Raw genomic sequence first — 24,918 nt, forward strand, 5'->3', positions numbered from 1 at the left:
CTTCTTCTTATTTTTTGGCCTTAACTCTATCACATAATCAAAATTGCTCTCACTAAAGCCACTAAAAATCTCTTGATTTCCACATTCAGTGAAACCTAACTCCTTGTCCTATTGAAGCATTTATTTTGGTATTTGACATTTACATCACTTTGTTCTACTTGAATATATATATATATATATATATATATATATACACACATATATATATACATATATATATATATATATATATATTAAAAATTAAATATATTTCACAACACTTAGCTTCCCAGTTGCCCTCCTGCTTCTGAGTACTCTGCTCAGTAGAATCCTTTTCTGGTCTCTCCCTAGTCTTCCTTTGATGTTAGCCAGGCCTCTTGGTAGCAACAGGAAATGAGTTAATTGATGGAAATTGGCTCAAATATAGAAGTGTAACAGACCTTGGAGGAATCCGTTGGAAAAAAGAGGGGAGGGAACAGAAGAAAGCAAAGGAGCCATTCATTCATCAGCCAGAATCATGTCCCAACACTTGCTCAGTGAGATCTGCTTTACTTCTGCTGAATTTGGAATTTCAGCTCACACTGACAATGTTATTACGGATACAGGAAGCATTTGTTGCAGTTTTCATATTTCTGCCTTTGTAACAAATATTCTCTTTCCCCCCCTGTACATTTTCTCCCTCTTTCCATATTCTAAATGTTGCCTAGGTGAGTCTGATTTGTCAAATCTGGGTCAAGTCTCCTCATGTTAGGTGTAAGGAGGATGGGAAAGGCAATTTCTAGTCATTTAGGCATCTTGAGTGGGTGGGTAACCTCTGTCGCTCACCAAGACGATGTAGTATAAAAAAAGATCAGATGTTGGCTATCTAATATATGCCATGTACCCACTTTATAACCTCTTTAATATAACTTCCTCTGGTTGTTTTCTGTGCTTCTCTTTACTTTATGCATATTCTCCAATGAATAGGTCATCCCTACATATGCCTCAGTTACCCCAATGACTCCCAAGACTATTTCTGTTAAGCTCTAGTAGACTCATACTACTAAGTACATCTCACAAGGATTTTAGAGGATACTTTCTCCCAAAACTAGCCACTGCATCTGAGTTCTAGGTCTCAGTTTTGATGACCATTTTACCAAGTCATCAAGTGACTCCCCTCTCCTTCACCCCTTTCACATCTAATATATCACTGAGTCCTTTCTGAATTCTTTTGCATCTATATCTCATTCCTACTCATCACTCCCAATACTTGATATGCATTCAAATCATTTGGAGAGGATTTTTTAAATGCAGATATGAACCTTTTCTTGACCCAATCAATCAATTTTTACAACAATACTTCCAATCTATATTTTGCATAAAAAGGTCCTCACAGTTTTGATGTATAATCTGGTTTAGGACTCACTGGACATGACTGCCAGTGACTGATTAGTATTCCTGATTCCAATTTTACCTCCCAGCAGCCTACACTACCATGTATTTATTTTTATAATATCTTACAATACCTACATCCATGTTTCATACACAAAATTTTCCTATTACAACCAATGGTATCCCCATAAATATAGCACATACTTAGAATGTATTTATTTTTTTTCTAAATCTGCTCTCATTTCTGCACATTTTGTTTGAAATAATTGCATTTTCTTCCATTTGTTCAATTACCCTAAAGTTGATCCTACTGTAGAGATAAGAAAATTAAGGAAGGAATTCATGATTTTATTTCAACTACTCCCCCCCCCCCATTTTTATGTTATAAATCCTTAGTGATATATTTTTTTTCATTTTTTCCATTTCATTTCAGGCAACATAGAGTGAGGACATGGAAAAGGAAAATTCAACATTGCTGACAGAGTTTATTCTCACAGGATTTATATATCAACCAGAATGGCAAATCCCCTTGTTTCTGGTGTTCTTGGTGATATACCTCATCACCATGGTGGGAAACCTCGGTCTAATTGCTCTCATCTGCAATGACTCTCACCTTCATACTCCCAAGTATTTACTCCTTGGGAGTTTGGCCTTTGTGGATGCTTGGATAGCATCTACAGTCACCCCCAAGATGCTGGTTATCATCCTAACCAAGAGTAAGATGATATCTCTCTCTGAATGCATGATTCAATTTTTTTCCTTTGCATTCAGTGCAACCACAGAATGTTTTCTGCTAACAACAATGGCATATGATCGCTATGTGGCCATATGCAAACCATTACTTTATCCAATGGTTATGACTAATAGACTATGTATCCGGCTATTAGTTTTATCATTTGCAGGTGGTGTTCTTCATGCTTTTATTCATATAGGTGTTTTATTCAGATTAGCCTTCTGTAATTCTAATATAATATATCACTTTTACTGTGACATCATGCCATTGTTTAAGATTTCCTGTATTGACCCTTTCATTAATGTTCTGATGGTTTTTATTTTCTCTGGGTCAATACAGGTACTCACCATACTGGCTATTCTTGTCTCTTACACACTTGTTCTCTTTACAGTCTTAAAAAAGAAGTCTTTACAAGGCATAAGGAAAGCCTTCTCCACCTGTGGAGCCCATCTCCTATCTGTGTCTTTATACTTTGGCTCTCTTCTCTTCATGTATGTGCGCCCTGGATCTGCACAAGCAGATGGCCAAAACATGATGGACTCTCTGTTTTACACTGTCATCATCCCTTTGCTAAATCCAATTATCTATAGCCTGAGAAATAAGAAAGTCTTAGATTCACTGGCAAAAATGTTAAAGAGAAATGTTTAAATCTCAGAGTAATGTATATTTTCACGTTTATTGAAATAGTCAAAATGTTGTGCAGATTAAATGTAGCTCTGTTTCAGTTAGTGTTCCAAGCTTTTTGCAGTTACAATTGCCCTATTATTGTAAAGACTTAAGGTGGGAGTACCAAATAAATACCTTAATATATGTGCATATTTTATTCAGAAACAGAAAATTTTAAATCAAGTATTTATATCATACTAAAACTAATAAAATATTTCACATTCTTAAATGTTCTTAATGTGGCTTCATAAATGCATTAAGCACCAAAATAGTGTAATTTCTCTGAACAGGGCTTATTCTGATGTCTTTGATAGTAATATGGCTGAGCAGCCTGAAGAATCACATCACAGTTAACTCACAGTGGAGGCAGGTTTGTGTTTGAGTGAATAGAGGCAAATCACAGGCATGCTGGCAGCCATCAAAAGGTCTTTCATTCCATTATAGTTGGGTCATGGTAAATTTTACTTCTGGTGGGGATTCATATATCACACAGAAAAATAAACAATAATGGAAATGCAGTGAAGAAAGAAATGAAAATAGAGTGAAGACAGTAAAGGTTGGGCCAAATTATAAGAGAATGCTTTAAGTCCAATGTGCTTCTGAGTGACAAGAAAAGCGGAGTTGTTTCTCGCTATCTATGATGCTTGAAAGTTCCTTTCCAGTTGTTTTGTATTTTGTAGAACAATATGAAGTACTTTACTATTCAGAAAGCTAAGAGATAAGATTAAAGAATTTAATTGCAATGGATATAGAGAAGAAAAAAAAATGATGGTATAGGAAGGAAATGGTCTTAAACTTCCTAGAATTATAAACAGGAAACTAATAAGATAAAGAAGTCTGCCATATATATAAAGGTTATTCGAAAGTGTTAATAATGAGAGGGTTCAAATGCATGTTACCAAACTTTAAACAATGTTAAGATATAATATCATAGTGGTTAGAGGATGTCTGGAAAAGACATAAAATCAGCATGCTCTCTCATTTCTCAAACATTGCTATTAGATTATTCTTTATAAACAGAGATCAACCAAAGGACTTGTGTGCAAGCATATGAGCCTAACCAGTGGTTAAGGACAACAGGGGGGGTGGGGGCATGTGTGGGGAGGGGTGTGGGATGGGAATGGGGGGATGAGGACAAATATGTGATACCTTAATCAATAAAGAAATTAAATTAAATTAAATTAAAAATAAATAAATAAATAAACAGAGATATGATTAAGTCATACCTCTTTTTGATAACTTGAAATGGATTGTCATTGCTAACAGATTATATGCATACTAGAGGCCTGGTACATGAAAATTCATGCACTTGGTGGGGAGGGGGGTCCCCTCAGCCTGGCCTGTGCCCTCTCGTAGTCCAGGACCCCTCGGGGGATGTCCACCTGCTGGCTTAGGCCCGCTCCCCAGGGGATCAGGCCTAAAATGGCAGTCAGACATCCCTCTGGCAGCCTGGGAGCCCTCGGGGGATGTCCAACTGACAGGTTAGGCTCACTCCCTAACCCGCAGGGAGAGGGCCTAAGCCATCAGTTGGACATCGTTAGCATTGCAGAGAAGGCAGGGGAGGCTCCTGCCACCACCGCTGCGCTCGCTTGTGGCTGAGCAGAGCTCCTCCTGTGGGAGTGCACTGACCACCAGGGGGCAGCTCCTGTGTTGCGCATCTGCCCCCTGGTGGTCAGTGTGCATCATAGTGACCGGTCGTTCCCGGTTGTTCCGCCATGAGGGTCATTTTGCATGTTACCCTTTTATTATATTAAGGATATATAGGATAAGTATATGTACATAGATCTATGTCTATATATGCATTTTATGTTTTTTTATTCATGTGTATATAGGTTACATCTATAATAATAAAAGCATAATATTCTAATTAGACCGGACAACCTTCCAGATGATCTTCCGGACCACCTTTCAGATGAAGCTGCAGCGGTGGGGGCCAAGGCAGAGGCAGCTGTGGTGGTGGAGGCCGAGCCCCTTGCACAAATTTTGTGCATCAGGCCTCTAGTTATATATAAACACACATATATCTAAATAGATACATGTAAATATTATACATATAATATAATACATATCTACTTCCTGGAATTATTTGAAGTCCTTTCCAATAAAACAGGTTAAACTCTGAAGTCTCTTTCTCCACAAATTTCCTAATTGACCTTGTTATGTAAAATAGGAATTACTAGAAACCTTCTGGACATACCATTCTTTCAAGTACTTGCTTTTGTTAATACAGGTCTCTCCACAAAAAGACCCCACCCACCACCAAATAACCCCATTTTCTTTTACAATTAAAATGCTATCTTTTCTTTAAAATCTATCTCAAGTGGTACAGCTTCCATGATGCATTTCCAGATGGCCTCGAAGAGGATAGGAATGCTCCCTCACTTGAAATATTCAGTAGTTTATTTATGTTTATTGATTTTTAGAGAGAGGAAGGAAGATAAAGAGAGAAACATCGATGTGAGAGAGAAACATTGATAATTGCCTCCCATACGCACCCTGACCAGGGATGGAACCTGCAACCTAGGTATGTGCCCTCACCAGGAATTGAACCTGTAACCTGTATGGAACAATGCTCCAACCTAATTGAGCCACACAGGCAGGGCTATTTATTCTTTTAAGACACAAACGACCTTGTATAATACCTATTTTTGGCCTTTTTAGATTTTATTTTAAAAATCTTAGTACTGTTTCTATCTTTTGCAGTGCTTAACAAAATAGTTTACATAGATAGATGATCCCAAATAAGTATTTGTGAAATATTTATAAAATTGAAATAAATGTGACAGCACAAGTACACAGAATGCAGTAAGAATGCCTTACTACTTTTCAATCTTATAATGTGCCCCAGGAGATTATTGGGCATGGATGGCTACTGCATGTGAACCAACCTTCATAAATTTCTTCATGACAATTGTCTCAGACACTCACAGTGAATTATTCTTGCTCTCCTTATCACTTAGAATAGACTATGATAAAATGTCAGGTAGGGGTTATTCAATTAGATATTTGGATTAAGGATATAAAAATACAACTATTTAAAACAAATATCATTGGTCTATTTCTGAAGGTTCACTTTAAGATTAGACAGGTTCTGCCTTCTTTTTGTTTCCTTAAGGGATACCCACAATTCCCAGGAAAAAGAATGAATATATCAATGTCCAGACACTTTCATTATTTCTCACCAGAGAATCCATGTGATTGCACATATTTGTATTTGCTGAAATTTGTTGCTGTATAATATTCCTATTGCTCTGATTTTCTTGGGAACCAAGACTGATAGGCAATCAAAGCCTGATGGTATAGATACCAGCAAATCTGAAGGCCTGGGGACCAAGAGGGCGGAAAGCAAGAGAAGGTCAATGCCACAGGTCAATCAGTCAGGCAGAGAGTGAATTCAACCTTCTTTTCCCATTTTGTTCCATATGTCACAATGAATGAGACCCACTAGCATTAGGGACTGCCAACTAATTCACTCAGTCACTAATTGAATACTAATCTTTTCCAGAAACACCCTCAGAAACACAACCATTAATAATGTTTAATTGCCCAGCCGGCTTGGCTCAGTGATTGAGCGTTGACTTATGAACCAGGAAGTCACGGTTTGATTCCTGGCAGGACACATGCCTGGGTTTTGGGCTCGATTTCCAGTGGGGGGCATGCAGGAGGCAGCTGATCAATGCTTCTCTCTCATCATTGATGTTTCTATCTCCCCATCCCTCTCCCTTCCTCTCTAAAATCAATACAAATATATATGTTTAAAAAAAATAATGTTTTACTAGGTGTCTGGACATCCCATGGTTAAGTCAACACATAAAATGAACCATCACAAATCTACCTGTTGTTAACTTGGCACCCATACACAATTCCTTAAACCATACTTAATCTCCAGATAAAAATACTGCAAGGTCATAATTCCATCTAATCTGGTACAACTATGCTGTGTTAAACTGAAAATGCACTAACCCCTTCTGCAGAGAAGGTAAAATTCTTGAGTAATGTTTACTCTTCTTCTTTATATCTAGTAACTTAAATACTGTAATGTCAAATTAACAGTACTTAATTTTTATGATATAAAGTTAATACATTTTATGATATATGATAAGGAGTAATAGTGGCAAAAAAACCCAAAGATATCTGGTATGCATATATATATGCATACAAAAATATATAAATATATGAGTGTGTACAAATGTATTCTTGTCAAACTAAGTGATAATACTCATGACAACTACAGTCCTCATTTCTGTAGCTAGTTATGTGATTGTAGCTGGTATTTATAATTACCTTCTTTTACTACCAATTCTATAATTCCCTTGCCTTCAGCAAGCACCTCATCTGGTCAGTTGTGTTTTTTTTTTTGTGTGTTTTTTTTTTTGGGGGGGTCATTTTTCTTTACCTTCATTCCTGAGTTGTCTAGGCCATTAGAAGTCCTGCCTGGATTGGTTTGTTGGAGTTTTCTGTTGATCTAATTAAAAGAAATAGTATTACTAAGAGATGCCTTAAGTGATTTGAATTTCAGGCACATTTGTCCTTAGCTTCACTTGTAATAGTAATCCAAATTCTCATTGGTAGTCACACCAGCAAGCACAGTTCAATATTTTCCTTTCATCCACAGTTTTGCTTTCCATAGTTTCAATTACCCACAGTCAACTACAGTCCAAAAAATATTAAATAGAAAATTCCAGAAATAAATAATTATTAAGTTTTAAATTGTGCTCTGTTCTGAGTAGTATGACGAAATCTTGACCAGTATGTAAATCATCCCTTGACCAGTATGTAACATCTAGGTTATCACATCGACTCTGTGGTATCTCAGTGCTTGTGTTCAAGTAATCCTTATTTTACTTAATAACAGCCCTAAAGCACAAGAGTAGTGATGCTGTCAATTTGGATGTCTTAAAATGCTTTCCTTTAGTGAAAAGGTATGTAGCATAGCAAAAAAAAAATAGTACAGTATATTTAGGGTTTGGTACTATCTGCAGTTTCAGGCATCCACTGGAGGTCTTGGAAGGTATCCCCATGGATAATGAGGGATTACTGTAACTTTCTTCTTTGCCTGAAGATTCAGAGGAATGAGGACCACGAAATGGTCCATAGTAGTCTTAACTTCCTGCTCAGTGGTAGTTGTTGTGTGTGCTGATGAAAATATTCCTCCCTCTGGCTCTAAGACCTCTAGACCAGCAGGACATAAAGGCACGGTAACAGAAAGCAAAAATTATGCTCGTGGTTCACTAGGGGTTATAGTAAATGGTGCCACTCCCATTTTCATCTCTTTATTCGTAGACCTGTGAATCCTAACTATGGGAGAAACAGTACTATGCCATTCCATCATTCTGTCAAAGATCTTATAGCAGGATAGTTTGGAAAAGGGTAAGGAAAATCAATTCTATAATCGTGGGCCATTGCTACATTTTCGGGGCAGGGGTGGGGGGGGGGGGACTCAAGCCCAAGTAGGGGGCACGCAGGAGGCAGCCGATCAATGATTCTCTCTCATCATTGATGTTTTTATCTCTCTCTCCCTCTCCCTTAATCTCTGAAATCAATAAAAATATATTTTAAAAAAACATATGAGTGAAGCTGTCGTGGCTATTCTAGCCTCAGTTGAACACCCAATTGAATGTAACCAGAAGATAACCCTAGCTGACACCACAGAAGAACTGAGCCTAGTCAATTCAAAGAATCATGAGAAATATAAGCTACTAACTTTTGGGGTAATTTGTTATGCAGCTACAGATAACTGTAGTACAGGCCTACCTCCATTCTTGCTACCATTCATCCTCTTTACCCCCATGGCTCCTAAAGTGGTCTTTGTAAAATACCTTTCTGAAATTCCTTGGTTCTATTTAAACCTCCCAGGGCCTTCCCTACCATTAACAGGAGGAGTCCAAACTCCTTAACATTGTCCACAAAGCTTCATATCTGGCTTTTCCTCAAATATCCTCAAACCTTGAGATTTAAGCTACACACATTTACTTATAATTTCTGGAATGGTCTACCCTTTTTTACAGCTCTAGGTCTTTTTCTAGGCTGTGCTCTTTGCCTGTTATGCTCTTCCAACTTGTCAGTTCCCAAATTTCCTGAAAACTCAGAGTAAATAGCATCCTCTTCAGAAAGTCAGAGTAAATAGCATCCTCTTCAGAAAGTCAATACAGATCCCACTATCTGAGATGCTTTCTCCCTTATGACCTCTTTTATTTACTATGAAGCTAGTTCCTTGATCATAAGCAAAACTGTGTGGAATACCATGACAGTGGATAAGGAATTAATTCTATAAGTCCACGGATAGAGTTTTGGCAAAAACAGTGGATGCAGAATTGCATATCTATATCCAGAATAAGTATCTATTCTAATAAGAGCAAAACACTGCCCTTTCCATCACATTGGAATCTTTCTACTGTAATCAACCTGCAAGGAGGTAGCTGGCTGATCACCCCCATGAATGGTGCCATGTCGGGGACTCAGTGTTCACCTCTGTTGCTGGCAGAATTGGCACTCAGCAATGGCCATAGCCAAGTTGGCCATGGCAAGTGGAAGTGCATGTTGCTGAGCTCATGTATAGCCTCCATTTCTGTCACCATGGTCCCTTTTTTTATGAGCCCATTTAGTGATGACAGGGGTGGCTGGCAAAACAGATTGACTGGTGTCCATAGAATGGGTCAACCTATTCAGTTGATTATTAAAATTCTCCACTGCTGAGATAACCCTTTGGTGAGCATTTACATGGGATAAAAATATCTTCAGCATTTTATCTCTATTTATATATATCCATATATTTCCTCCATTAATTTTGTCATCAGTTTTCCAGTTAGAGTTTTTCAAAGTCCCTGACCATTCAGCCAAACCATTGGCCAAAGCCCACAAACTGTTATATAATCACATATCTGGCCATTTTTCCTTCGAGGCAGGTGAACAAACAGGTGTACTATTCAAAGTTCTACCCTCTCAGAGGATTTCCCTTTACCACTGTCCTTCAGGGATGTCCCAGAGAGTGACAGTAGTGCAATTGTCCACTTTCAGGTGGTGTCTGCACATCACGCAGAACCATCAGTAAACCATGTCCAGGTCATCCCCTCTTCTGCCTACTAATTATAGAGAACTCCCATGAGACCATAAGTGCATTGTGGGATAAAAGACCCAGTGTAACAGATATGGGGACCATGGGCATTTTGGCCACTTTTTCATGTAGTTTGTTGGTGCCTTTAGGGCCTACTCAAGCTAGATCATGTATATATCACTTCCATTTGAGGATGTTGTGTCTGTGTATTCCCAACTTTATGGGTTGGTGGGTTATATAACACCCAGTTTATAAAAGGCTACTTTGTTTGACCCAGTGATCCCACTTCTAGGAATATAACCTAAGAAACCAAAACACCAATCAGAAAGAATGTATGTACCCTTATGTTCATAGCAGCACAATTTACAATAGCTAAGATCTCGAAACAGCCCAAGTGCCCATCAATAGATGAGTGGATAAAAAAGCTGTGGTACATTTATACTATGGAATACTATGCAGAATTAAAAAGAAGGATCTCTTTCCCTTTGAGACAGCATTGGAAGGACTGGAGAGTATTATGCTAAGCAAAATAAGCCAGTCAGAGAAAGATAAGGATCACAGGATGTCATTCATATGTGGAATCTAATGAACAAAATAAACTGATGAACAAAGTAGATCCAGAGACATAAGCATAGAACAGACTGCAGAATCTCAGGGGGAAGGTGGTGGGGGAGGGTGGGTGGGTGGGAAGTGATCAACCAAAGAACTTGTATGCATATATATATGCATAACCCATGGACACAGACATTAGAAGGGCCTGGGGCAGAGGGTGAGGGCAGGCCAGAAGGGGTCAATGGGGGGAAGGAGGGGGTCATATGTAATACTTTCAACAATAAAGAGTATGAATGAATGAATGAATGAATGGCAGGCAGCTCTGGTCCCAAGGGAAATTGGTAGCCCATGGTTAAGCATTCAGTCTCAAAAGGCTCTATAGCAGAGGCCAACAGCTGTTTCTCAAATGGAGAGTAGTTGTCCGGGAGTAGAGTCTGAAGGTAGATGGCAAGGCTTAGCTCCAAACCTGAAGGTCTGCACTGTGATGACCTAGAGAAGCCTGACAAAGGTTCCAAACAGCATTCCAATCTGCTTCTACTACTTCAAACACCATTGTTTCTGCTGGATCATAGGACCTAACTGGCAGAGAAGCTTGTACTATATTTGTTGCAAAGCCTTCTCTTGCTCTGAGCCCCAGTTAAAACTAGCAGTTTAACTGATTACTCGGTAAATGGGATGGAGTAATACACCCAAACGAGGATGATGTTGCCTCCAAAATCTGTAGGGGGCCAATAGGTATTTACCACATGCAACAACTTATCCTCAAGGTTATCTCCATTTGACCCACACAACTGGACCTCTAGAATTTCACTGAGATAAAATGGACCTTGAATTGTTCTTGAGTTTAATTCTCACTTCTTGGCATACCAATGTCTATCAATAAGTCAATAATAGTTAGTACTTCTTGCTTACTAGCACCAGTCAGCATAATGGACCAGTGTGATGTTTTGTAGGAGGGGAAGAAGATCAAGGCATTGAGAAAACATTTGCAAATCATATATCTGGTAAAAACTTTGTATCTAAGATATATGGAGAAATCTCAAAACTGAGTAATAATTAAATATATAACAAGTAAAAAATGGGCAAAAGAGTTGAAGAGATGATTCACTAAACAAGATATACAGATGCCAAAGAAAAAAATATGTTCAATATAATTCATCCTTTGGGAAATGCAAATCCTATATAATAAAGAGGTAATATGCAAATTGACCATCACACCCTTGCACAAGATGGCCACCCCCATGCCTCATGTGGTCACAAGATGGCTGCTCCCATGTTGTCACAAGATGGCCACCCCCATGTCATCACAAGATGGCTGCCACAAGATGGCTGGCAGGAGAGGGCAGTTGGGGGTGACCAGGCCTGCTGGGGAGAGCACTGGGGGGACCAGGCCTGCAGAGGAGGGCAGTTAGGGACAACCAGGCCAGCAGGGGAGCAGTTAGGGGGTGATCAGGCTGGCAGGCAGAAGCTGTTAGGAACAATCAGGCACACAGGCAAGCGAGTGGTTAGGAGCCAGCAGTCCCGGATTGTGAGAGGGATGTCTGACTGCCGGGATTGGGCCCAAACCGGCAGTTGGATATCCCCCAGGGGTCCCAGATTGGAGGCGGTGCAGGCTGGGCTGAGGGACCCCCCCCCCCCCCACTGCATGAATTTCATGCACCGGGCCTCTAGTGAAAACTATAATAAGATATGTCCCACTTATTAAAATGACTAAAATTGAAAACTACTTATAATGGAAGCAGTGAAACAGAGTTTATAATTATAGTCAGGCAATAAAATGAGTAAAGAAATAATTACACAAAATTGCTGGGGAAGGAAATTTAAGTGAAGCTTGTGTTATGTTGTAGCTACTGATGCATATTATATGGCTTACTCCACCCTTCTGCTGAGTTTTTACAGTGACTTCTTTTATATATATACATGTTGTTGTTTTTCTCCTTTTTGTTTTTTTGGGCCTTCACTAGAAAAATTATAAGGACACAGGGTAATTAATCAATGAGTCTACCAAAATATATGTACTTGCTTTCCCCCTAGCTGCCAATCAAGTCCCAAGTGGAGGTTAAATATAATTTATACTTTTTCAGATAGCAAATCAAATAAAAATGTTTCTATTCTTACAATATATGATTTTAACATAAATAATATCATTATGTTTCTGAATGAAGATCATTATCAACTTCTCTGTTAATGCTTAAAGGCAAATATAAACACCTTACCATCATTTTCAAATTCCCTCAATAGTTTTCCTTTAAGTGGGGAAAAGAACAAAGTCCCTGACCTAGTCTCCAGACCCCATATGATCCCACCTATGCTGGCCTCCCTTGACCCACCTTGCTCCTCCTTGCTTCTCTCTTTGCATTTTTTCTCTCCCTAATGACCTAGCTTTCTGAAAATCTAGAATCTCTGGGGATGGAAGGCCCTAAGAATTGCAAATGTCCAGAAGCATCACTTTGTCAGAAATAAAGAATCTTGGGACCTGACCCCTGACCTATTGAGACAAAATTTGCATTTTAAGAAAATCTCCAAGTGATTAAAGTCTAAAGACAGGCTTTAAGTCTCAGAAGTACAGACTTAGGCTACCTCCTACTATGGTCCTTTGTTTTGTTTTGTTTTGTTTGTTTATTTTTGCTTATCCCACTGACCATCTTGCTTAGTAAGATTTCTCGAGTTTTCACCTTCCTACAGGGAGTTAGATATAGGTTTGAAAGGTGAATGGCAATTTGCATAAGGGCAACATCTTTACTTGGGGTTGGCTCCTGAAGGGAATCTAGAAATTTGGCCTCATTAAAATCATGTATGATTAGCTTAGACAAGACCATACTAATCACTCAACACATCAAAATTTAGGATAAACTGAAGTTTGCATAAATATGTCAGAAATGTTAAATGTGGTAGAAAATAGTGGTATAAAGTGCAATTTCAATTTTTAAAACTGGAACTGTCTATAATGACTTGATGTTTATACTTTTAGAGTCTGAATTGCCCGGTGGAACAAGGACTTATACATGTTCAAATTTGCAATACTTAGAAGAATAGCTTAGTTTTGTCCTAAAGGGAATCCTAGAGTGCTGTTAGGGGAATTTCAGTTTTTCACTCCTTTCTCTTCTGGAAATAGCCCACATTTCTACGATTGATTGACTCTGGTTTTCAACACAACTTTATATAAAATTTTCCTGAGTTTGGAAAATGAAACTTGCAAATTGAATCAGTCTGTAGAGTTACTACCTATTTAACTGTCATTCTAGTGCTATTGAATTTTTTCTACTTTAGAAAGCCTAACTTTGAAAATCTTCACAATTTCTTACAAGATATGGGTAAGAGAGAAATGAACTTTATAACATTATTTTTATATAAAAAGTGAAAATGCTATAATATGTAATATTTTAGATTTGATCAACAAGATGCCAAATAAGTCAGATGAAAAATGTAAAACAGTTAATGAATTATCTGTATACCAGAGGCCCAGTGCATGAATTCGTGCCCGGGTGGGGTCCCTCAGCCTGGCTGGCAATCAGGGACGATCGGGGCCAATTGGGGCCGGCCGGCCCGGGGGAGGGACCACAGGAGGTTGGCTGGCCACAGGAGGTTGGCTGTGGAAGCACACTGACCACCAGGGGGCAGCTCCTGCTTTGGGCGTCTGCACCCTGGTGATCAGTGCGAATCATAGCAACCGGTCATTCAGTCAACCAGTTGTAATGGTCGCTTAGGCATATATATATATATATATATCTTATTTTTTGTGAGTAAATTTGAAGAAAAATACCTGTAAGAATTATTCACCTCAACAACGATTTATTACCATTTTAACATAACTATAATGATATAAGATAAGTGAAGTAGTGTTGGTGTCCCTCGTTAAGGCACCATAATGCCAGAGTTCTTTTCCCAGTCTTACAAAGGGTTCAGCATTCTGGAGAAAGGGGCTGCACATAGATGATTAAAGAGTCCAAGGAAGAAAGATATTTTTGAAAGGCATTGGGGGTCAGAGGAGCTTCAGCTAAAGGGAACTGAAGACTCTCCTTGTCTCAGGACCCCCTGCTTTTATTAAACACAATTTGTCCTAAGGCAAGGTGGAAATATACACTTCAAAGGGTAAGGTATCAAAGGGTAGAATACAGAAGCATTATCAGTTTGGGGAATAGCCTACAGCTGTTCAGGTGTTTGGCCAACAGGAGGCAATAAAATGTCCTGAGCTGTCTGGCAGCAAACTATTATCCTATTCAGGTTTGGGGGAAGTGCCTTTTAGCCGTTTCCAACAGGTAAACTACATATGTGGCTCACCCTTGTTGAGCCTCCCAAGTCACATCAACCTTTTGACAGAACTCTAGTAATTATTACATGCTGGAATTGGTTCTCGGCAAAGTAGTATGTGAAATAATTCAAACTGGACTTTAATATGAGGTCATAATGTTGCCTATCTAAGAAACCTTTCTGGTTATTCTGATTAAAAGATCTATTCTGTTTAATTAATCACATTTTCTGATTAAACTTCCAAGGTAGTTTCCTTATGTATTAACTCCTCTATCCTTTCACCTACTTTTGACAATAATTTTATTATTTTATCTTACCTAATAATAGACAAACATGTAAGTTGACCATACCTCCTCTACGGCCACAGCCAATCAAAGTGAGTATGCAAATTAACATAACAAAGATGGAGGTTAATTTGCACACATACCTGGGTCCTGGGAACATCCTTGGCACCCAGGTCACTCCAAGCCGGCCATCGGAGGGGTGGGGAGGCCCCTGCTCAAGCCTAAGGCCTTGGGCCGAGCCAGGGATCAGAGGGGCAGGGAAAAAAATCAATGGAAACATATCCTCAGGTGAGGATAAAAAAAATGAAAGAAAGAAATGTCATATCCTATGAAAGACACATCTTAAAAATGCCTAAAAAAAGTTGTCATTTTTTCATGGTGAAGGGACTGGAGTCCGTGTTGATGAAAATACCTTGGCGGCTGCGGTGGCTGGCAGTGGCTGCAGCAGTGGGGTGATAGGGCTGGCACCTTCCCCTGATCAGCCTGGTCGCCTCCCATCAGTAGGACATCCCCTGAGGACTCCCAGTATGTGAGAGGGGGCAGGCTGGGCTGAAGGACCCCTCCCCAGTTCACGAATTTCATGCACTGGCCTCTAGTATAAATATAACAAGAAATATGAAGAAAATGTCCCCCCACTAATTTTTTCAGCTTTATGAGTTAATAAGTATCCACACACAAATTGAATTTGAGAATTTTCAATTGTTTAATTTGGGATTGCATGGCAGGAAGCCCATTCCAAATAAAAATACATTTATCAAATAATTATTGACACTGGTTATTTATATTGCCTGAAATAGGTTCCAGTCTTTGGCTCAATTTTATTGTACTAAAAATAAACTGGTGGAGAAAAAAGCACTCTGAAGAAATACCAACAGGATTTGTAATGACAAAGATAAAGCAACTATTAAAATTATAAAGAACTTTCATGTAGTGCTAATATATGTAAGAACAATACAAATTTTGTAAAATAACTTTTAAAATAAAAATCTCTTTCATACAAAAATTTGATAGGGAAATAAACCTTGAATTTTGAATTAAAAAAAGAGAAAGGATTCCCAGTGTTGACAACTTTTAATAAAAAAAACAAAAAAACAGGTCAACAAAAACATTTATCTGCAACCTCTGAACCTTTCCCTTTATTTCCTATTCAGCCTTTCTCTGATACTTCCTGTGTCTCTCTTCATTGGCTTGTCTTTCCTACATTTATCTATCCATGTCTCTCTTATTCTCATCTTATTTTCTATTTATCTTCCTCTCACCTGTTCTTTCCCACCTTCCCAAATTTTTACTTTTCGCTTTTCTTGGCCTCTTTTTGTTTTTAATGTCTTCCTCTCCCCTCCTCTCCTCTCTTTGGAAAACTTTCATTAAAACTCTCTACAGGGAAAAAATTTTACTTTTGTCTGCGCATGATAGATAAATGTCAACTGCTCTCCACATTACTTGGAGTGTTCAAGTACATTCCTCTCACATTGTGCATCATGTTTCCCGTTCACTTCTCATTATTCTCTGGCCTCAACTCTATCATGAAATGGAAACTACTCTCACTAAAGGCACTAACAAGCTCATATTTCCCACACTAACTGACCTCTGTTCAGTACTTTTCTACCAGAACATTCATTTTAGCAATTGGCACTGTACTCCAGTATGTTCTTGAGAATCTTATCTCTCTTTATGTCCACAACGCCCAGCTCTCGTTACCCACTGCTTTTCTGACCACTCTGTTCAGTATTCTTTTCTCTCCTTGGTTAGAGCCAGGGCACTTGGTTGCAACAGAAAATCAGTTAGTTGAATGGAAATTGGCTCAAACATAGAAATTCTAGGAAATGGGAGGAATAAACTGAAAAATGAGGAGGAACAGAGGGAAGCAATACAGTTAGTCAACAGCCAAAATCAAATCCCTGCACTAGCTCAGCATGAGCTGCTTGCTGTCACTGCTGCTGAACTTGGGAACTCACAGCTCACAGAGAATGACATTGATGTGGATGCAGGATGCATTTGCTGGGGTCTTGAGAGTGCTGCCTTGGCTGACTTTAAAACCAAAATTCTCTTTTCCCTCTGTCTCTTTGGCTCTCCGCTCCATATTTTAAATCCAGTGTAGTGAGTTTGACTGTACCAACCTAGATCAAGTCACTTCACTCTAGGTAAAAGGGGAAAGTGAAGTGTTGCCTTTGCCTGACATCAAGACTAAATTGGTTAAAAATGGGGATCAGCCTGGCCAGTGTGGCTCAGAGGTTGAGCATTGACCTATGGAGCAGGAGGTTGTGGTTTGATTGCTGGTCAGGGCACATACCCATGCAGGAGGCAGCCAATCGATTCTCTGTCATCATTGATGTTTCCATCTCTCCCTCTCCTTTCCTCTCTGAAATAAATAAAAGTATATTTAAAAAAAAATAAGAAAGGGGGATCAGTTGTTAGCAATCTAAAAAAGACGTGTATCCACCTATAATCTCTTTAATATAACTTCATGTTTCTTTCCATACTCTTCTTCTTTTTACCTTATGGATACTCTCCAATGGATATGTCAGCCATAAGTATGTCTTCAGTTACCCAATGATTCACCAGCTGTTTCTATTAAGCTTCAGCAGACTCATACTACTAAGTATATCTCACCTGGATGTTCAGAGGATGCTCTCTTCATAAACTGCCCAACCCTAACCCATCTACCCATCTCTTTCTCTCTCTCTCTCTGTATATATATATATATATATATATATATATATATATATATATATTTATATGTATAATTATATATAATAGAGAAATATGCAAATTAGCCCAGATGCAGTACCTGACGACCGAACAGACCTGAGCAGCCGCAGGCTCCCAGCGCTGCCAGCCCCCGTGCCAGCATACCCTCAGGCCTGGAATAATGACGCGTTCATAACGAGCCCAATCACTGCACAGGGGGCTGCAGATCAGGGGGGCTGTGGATGTGGGGGGGGGCTGCAGATTGCGGGGAGCTGCAGATCAGGGGGCCTATGGACCAGGGATGCTGTGGACCAGAGAGGCTGCAGATGGGGGGGAGACTGGGGATCAGGGGGTCTGCAGATCAGGGGGCTGTGGCCCTGGGGACCCCAGCTCCGAGCCCAGAGCCTGGCCTCAGGGTTGCAGCTGTGGCTGGGCTGCCCAGCGGGGAGCCCCACAATCTGTCCCCACAGACTCAGGAGAGCCAACGGGTCCTTGGGGACGGCCAGGAAGAGGCCTTGCCTGGCGCCCTTTACTCCGTGAGGAGCGCCCCATGGATGGAAGTTGGGGGCCAGACCGTGACCAGCGATCAGTGTTTGAAGAGGGAGCCTTCAGCCCCATGAACTTTCTCTCCCAAGGAAGCTCCGGCTCCTCCCTGCACTCAGGCCCTGTCAGAGGGCCATGCCGGGCCCACGTGGCCGCTGCCCACACCCACTGGTGTCTGCAGTCCCACGTGGGACAGTGAACTGTGTCTGAGACACTCTGAAGTGGAGCCCGCGTCACCTCTTTAAAGTTTTCATTTTTGCTGATTGGGCCTTTGCCTTCTGAGGACAGAAGCCAGGACGGTGGGAGCTCTTGACTCCCACGGCTTCATTCAGAGAAGGCGCCGCCCGCCAACCGCCCCACCCACATGGCCCCAAAGCTGCTCCTGAACCTCACTCTTCCTCCCTCGGCTCCCAAAGCCCACGGCAGCCTGTGGCCAGCCCCGCAGAGGGTTGGCTGGTGCCCCCAGCGCCCTCCCCAGTACCAGACAGGGCCAGGCAGCAGGGGGGTGAGGTTGGCCTGGGACAGACTTAGCTCCTGCAAGCTGTGTCACAGCAGATCCTGAGCAGAAAGAACTTACCAATAGGGATGTTTGTGCAGACATTTTAAACAACTTCCATTTTTAAAACTGAATTGAAAAGCATAGATTGTTGCTCTGGAGAGCAATGCTTTAGCGGGACCCCGAAGTCACCTTGGAGGCTAGAACCAAAAGTTACATGATAGCAAGTGTTGGCGAGGCTGTGGACAAATCCGAGCCCTCACACACTGCTGTCGGAATGGAAATGGTGCGGCCGCTCCTCAAATGATTAATATCAGTCACATGGAACCCTGCAACCCGCCACTCCGAGGTATACACCCAAGTGAGGCAGCTGGTCACAAAACGCCCGTTCGCATGAAATGTCTGAAACAGCAGTGTGCAGATGGCTGGATGGGGCAGGCAGCTAGATGGGGAAGGTGGCATGGGGTTTCTTCTAGAAGCAATACAACGTTCTAAAAGTGACTGGTGGTGCCCTGGCTGGTTTGGCGCAGTGGATAGAGCGTCAGCCTGCAGACTGCAGGGTCCCGAGTTCAATTTTGGTCAAGGGCACATGCCCGGGTTGCAGGCTCGATCCTCAGTATATATATAATATATATATATATATATATATATATATATATATATATATATATTTATTTATATATATATTAATGTTTATTATATAAACAATTATTTATATATTATTTATATATAAATTTATTTATTTATTTATTATATTAAATATACTTATTTAGTATAATAAATATATATTAATTAAAAAATAATACATATTTTATTTATATATTAATAAAAGGGTAATATGCTAATTAGACCAGGAGACCTTCCCGACAAAGCCATGGTGGCAGGGCCAAGGCAGAGACAGGGACGATCAGGCCAGGAGGGGAGGGTAGTTGGGGGCGAGCAGGCTGGTAGGGGGGGCAGTTGGGGGCGAGCAGGCCAGCAAGGGGGGGAAGTTGAGGGTGAGAAGGCCAGTGGGGGGGGGGCAGTTGGGAGCAAGCAGGTTGGCAGGCAGAGTGTTAGGGGTGAACAGGCAGGCAGGCAGGTGAGTGGTTAGGAGCCAGCAGTCCCGGATTGCGAAAGGGATGTCCGACTGCTGGTTTAGGCCTGATCCCACAGTCAGAGATCACCTGAGGGGTCCCATATTGGAGAGGGTGCTGGTCGGGCTGAGGTACACCCCACCACCCGTGCACGAATTTCGTGCACCGGGCCACTAGTCTACTTATAAGTGTCTCTTTTTGCCTTCACTGACTAACCCCTTTGCATCTAATGTGTCACTGAGTCCTAGTGAGTCTACATTCTGATTTATTTTGATGGATTTCTTTGTCCTCCTTGTTTATTCCAGTAGCATATACATGAACTATGAATTTCACATGCATTTGAATCAACTGAAGGACATTTTTATTTTGTTATTTTTTATATTTTTATTGATTTTTAGGGAGAGAGGAAGGGAGAGGGAGAAAGAGAAACATCGATGTGAGAGAGGAACATTGATCAGCTGCCTCCTGCCTGCCCCCTATCAGGGATCAAGCTGAAACCTGGGCATGTGCCCTGATTGGGAATCAAACCAGCAACTTTCAGTGCATAGGACAATGCCCAACCAACTAAGCCACACCAGCCAGGGCCTGAAGGTCATTTTAAAAATGCAGATTACAGGACTTCATTGCTTACCCAATTAATTGATAGCAACAGTAATACCTCACAATCTATACCAGTATTTTGTACAAAAACTTCTCCCAATAATTATAATGTGTACTCTGATTTGGAAACTACTGGACAATCATAACAGCTTTCTGATTAGTCTCTGACTCTAGTTTCCTCTCCCTGCAGCATATTTTCTACACTTTGTATCAAATATTAATTTTTAAAATATTTTTATTTTAATATTTAAATATCTTATGATGCCACTCAGAAAAGTTTTCAGGGCATACCTATTGCCTGAGAAATGAAGTTCAAGATCTTTCCCATGGCATTCAATTCATTTTATAACAATTCAAACTTCTTTTCCCTCGACACTCATCGATGTTCCAGACACACAAGTTCCCTAACACACTCAAGAAGCCCCTTCTTGATATAGCGGATATTAATAGAACAACACAATTAATACCTGCAGAAACTATATTCTTTTCAAGTGCACACGAGTTCATCGAGATAATTATATGCTGGACCATTTTACATGTCTCCATAAATTTAAGAGATAAAATTATACAGGATATATTTTATACCACAATAAAATGAAATAAGAAATCAATAATAAGATATCTAGACAAATTACAAATATTTGTAAATACAAAGGCACTTCCAAATAAGCTATGCATGAAAGAATTAACAAGGAAAACTAGAAGAAAATGTGAATTAAACAAGAATTAAAATATAATATGTCAAAATTTGTTTCATGCCATTAAATCAGTGCTAGCAGAAAAAGATATAATTTTAAATGCTTATATTAAGAAAGAAGATAGGTCTAAAAATCAATGACTCAGCTTAAAAATTTAAAGAGGGGCAAAGTAAATGGAGGAAAAATTATATACCATGTTCATATATTGAAACAGTCAATGACATTAGAATTCAATTCTTCCCAAATTTATTTTTAGAGTCAATGCAATTCCAATCATAATATGGTTCTGTGTAGAAATTAACAAAAATTTAAAATTTAAATAAAAATGCAATAAAATTAGAATACCCAAAGCAATTTGGAAAAACAAGAACATTGGAGGACATACTACTTTATTTTAATACCAGTACATTGTGATATGTGAATAAAGTTAAAGTGATGATATGGGAATTGGTTAAACCAATAGATCCATGAAATAGTAGAGCCCAGAAATAGGCTCACAGAAATGAAGAAATTGATTTTCAACAAATATTTGAAAGCATGTCAATGGAGGAAGGAAAGTCTTCTCAACACATTATGCTTGAAAAACTAGATACCTACACGGAAAAAAAATCTTTACTATTATCTCTTGATATACACAATAATTATTCAAGATTAACCATAGACTTAGATGTAAAACTAAAACCATAAAGCTTCTAGAAGAAAACGGATGACTATTTTGAAGAATTGTGGTTAGGCAAAATTGGTTAGGCAGGACATAGAAAGCAATACCATTTAATAGATAATAAATTAGACCATCAAAAACATTAAGAAAATGAATACATAAGCCACAAACCAGGAGAGAATATTTGCAAAAGTATATCTGACAAAAAACAAGTGAACAAAATACATTAAAAAACAACTACAATAATTAGAAAAAACACCAAGTATCTCAGTGAAAAAATAGGTAGAACCTTATATTAAAGACTTCCACTTTTATGCTAACTGAAGTGAGGCTCGATTGCAGTTTTGAGCAGAGTGACATTACTAGACTTATAACTCTGGCTGCTCTGTTGAGACAAGACTGTAGGGTGCACGTGTGGAAATGGGGACACTTGCTAGATGACTTTGGCATTAATAGGTAAGAAATGGTGGGTTTGTCCCAGAATGATAAAAGTGGTTGGATTTTGAATACATTTTTATAATAGTGCTGACATTTATTTGATGACTGGTCATATTGTTGCCTGGATAACTGGAAAAATTGAGTCACCATTTTCTAAAATGGGGAAGGCAAAGGAGAAATAGAATTGGGGTTTGATAGTAGTAGAGAAGCTCAGGTTGAGCCATAATAAAATTGAAATGCTGATTGGATATTTGCAGGGAGATGTCAAGTAGTCCTTGGAGATACAATATGAGAATTTGCCAGTTTATAATTGAAGAACTAGCTTCCATTTCTCTTGCTACAGAACTTTGTTCTGTTAAAAACAACAACAACAAAAAATTCAATCTGTGGTAAGCAGTTAGACAGACATGAGCAGAGTAAGGACAACAGGCCAGGTAAGGAAGGTTATCGGGACAGAAATCTCTGGGTGCCTAGCAATGAATAAAACTGGGAAAACACACACTCTTGCCTAGGGTAACATTTCCTCCCCTAGCATATCACTGGTCATGCATTTGGCCCCTCCCCTGACCTTTCCTCTCCTGGCATGTCACAGTCATGTGGTAGACCCCCTTAGAGGAGAAGCAAGGGGCCGAACAGTAGCCTCATGTGACTCTCATGTGGGCCCTTGCAAGACCACTCCCTTAAGCATTAACCCCTTAGGATAACTTCTAGGCCTCAGTTGTGATTCAGCTCCAGGCCAAGAAAAGATGAAATACCAGACAAATGACACCACCGCTGACCTCATGACCAGATACATTGATTAATTACCCCCTACCTTGGTACCTACCAATTAGTGGAGACCATGACCCTGAAAGGACTCAACTGGAAAGCTGATGAATATTCTACTGAACTCTTCCCCTGGGGCCTCCCCTAAAACCCAGCACTCTCCCTCTCAGGAGCATATCCCCACTTTTTTGCTCCCCCTTCCCTCCCCCAAGGGGTATTACCATTACCTTTCTTTTCTCTAAGCTCCAAGGGCCCTTGTTTTGCCTCTGTAACTTCTTTACTGAACCCATTTCTTCTATGGCTCACTTCGACCTCTGTGACTTTCTAAATAGACTTTTGCTTATAGTTTGAGTCTTGAATCTGAATTCTTTCTTAGCCAGAATTCAAGTACGGAGGTTGCTAAACAAAGGTCCGATCTGATTCCACCAGTCTCATACCTGATGCCAATCTTGCCACTAACAAATCGAGTAAATCTGAAGATCTAATTAGCTTTAATTAAGGGATTCTTGAAGTGGGCAGTATCCTATCTAGCAACTAGTAGGTTATTCCGAGGGTGTACAAAATGGAATGTTTTCACAGGCAGAAAGAGGATGGCACTAAGTTAAAAGAGTGGATTATTTCAGGCAAGGTCACCTTTCTTTAAGGGAAGGCAGAGGTCATCACAGGAAATTTTTTTATAGGAAGCAAGGTGGGGCAAGAGAGCTATTAGAGAAAGAAAAGAAAGGATTATTTTGGGGCCAGGATGCCTTTTCTTTGGGGGAAGAGAAGGAAAGGTTTTTTATCATGCAGATTGCTTCTTTCTAAGGGGGGTGGCGGGCGGGCGGAGAAGAGAGGGCCCATGTGATATATTACCTTATTGGTGCTTGGCTCAAAAATTCCAGACTAGCTTATTAAGATTATGTTTCTGAGAGAGGTTGGAACTGCAGTTAAATCAGATATTAAACCTGATTTGGTATCATGGGCTTTCAGCATAAGTGACACAATTTGGGCCTGTGTGGTTTTTTGTTTGTTTGTTTAAGTTTCAAAAAAAAATGTGTTTCCTATTCCTCTCACTTAAATTAGATCATCCTCCCTTTGGAAATGATCTGATGTGGTCCAAGACAAATCCAGAGAGGTAGGCTCTGTTCTTGAAAAAAACAAACAAAAACCCCCAGCATGGACCTCCATATAAAGATTAAAAGAGTTGTGCAGAACAATAGGATTGAAGGTAGACACATCCTAGCTCCCCTCCCACACCTGGAGACAAGCCAGGAAAAGAAAGGACAAACATAGGAGCTCTGAGAAAAGCAACTAAGGAAATGATGAAGGAAAGAGATAGAGATAGAGAAGATGGAGGAAAAAAGAGAAATATTTAGGTCAGAACAGTGATAGGTAGAGCTAGAGATTGTGCCGTGAGCAAGGGAGCATCCCTGAAAAGAGTCACTCACGCATGTTTGTGTCTTCCCACAAATGGCAGGTTTCTTAGGGGAGACCTCCCCAATAAGCCAATAGAGTCACAAGCAGGTTACACACAGAGAGGGGAAGCTCATGCAAGAGAAGCGAGCAGAGCAAATATGGGGCACAAAGTCCTGTTCACTGGCAGTGTCTGCAGGTGTGGAGAGGTGGGTGTTGGTCTCAAGCCAGGTGGCTATAGTAAGGGCAGGTGCCCAGTGGAGTGCAAGTCTGGCAGGGCTCAGAGTGTGACCCATGATATAACCAAGCTCGAGCATTGGATGGTGGGAACTCTGAGTTCTTAAAGCCCAGAGAGGCGGATGTCCCACTCATTTCGGTGTCCAGGTAGAGTCCTATCCAAGTGTCCAGACTTGTTTTGGGTGTTCCAGGCCCCTTTAAGGGCACTCCTGTTACACCCCACTACTTCAGTCTTGACATAGCACTTGACATAACTGTCATGGTTGACAGTGACTTTGTATTGGATTGTGAAAGGTATCCAAAAAGTTCACCCTGCTCTTGCTCTACTAGATTGGAAAGGGAAGAAGAAAGGCTTTAAAAGGGAAGAAAAGAAAAAAATAAAATAAAAGGGAAGAAAAGAGATGTGGAAGTCACTTGATAATGCTTTATACCCA

The 24,918-nt window shown here is 40.0% G+C and overlaps 1 protein-coding gene across 1 annotated transcript; it reads left to right on the forward strand.

The window, feature by feature from the left end:
• Positions 1 to 1,801: 1,801 nt before the first annotated feature.
• On the forward strand, positions 1,802 to 2,731 carry OR5H2 (olfactory receptor family 5 subfamily H member 2; the record flags this gene model as incomplete). Its single annotated transcript, XM_079767390.1, has 1 exon — positions 1,802 to 2,731. One exon carries the CDS (start codon positions 1,802 to 1,804, stop codon positions 2,729 to 2,731), a length of 930 nt encoding a protein of 309 aa, XP_079623516.1.
• Positions 2,732 to 24,918: the final 22,187 nt, after the last annotated feature.

The sequence above is a fragment of the Cnephaeus nilssonii genome (genome assembly GCF_951640355.1).
Source record: "Cnephaeus nilssonii genome assembly, chromosome: 3".
Lineage (NCBI taxonomy): Eukaryota > Metazoa > Chordata > Mammalia > Chiroptera > Vespertilionidae > Cnephaeus > Cnephaeus nilssonii.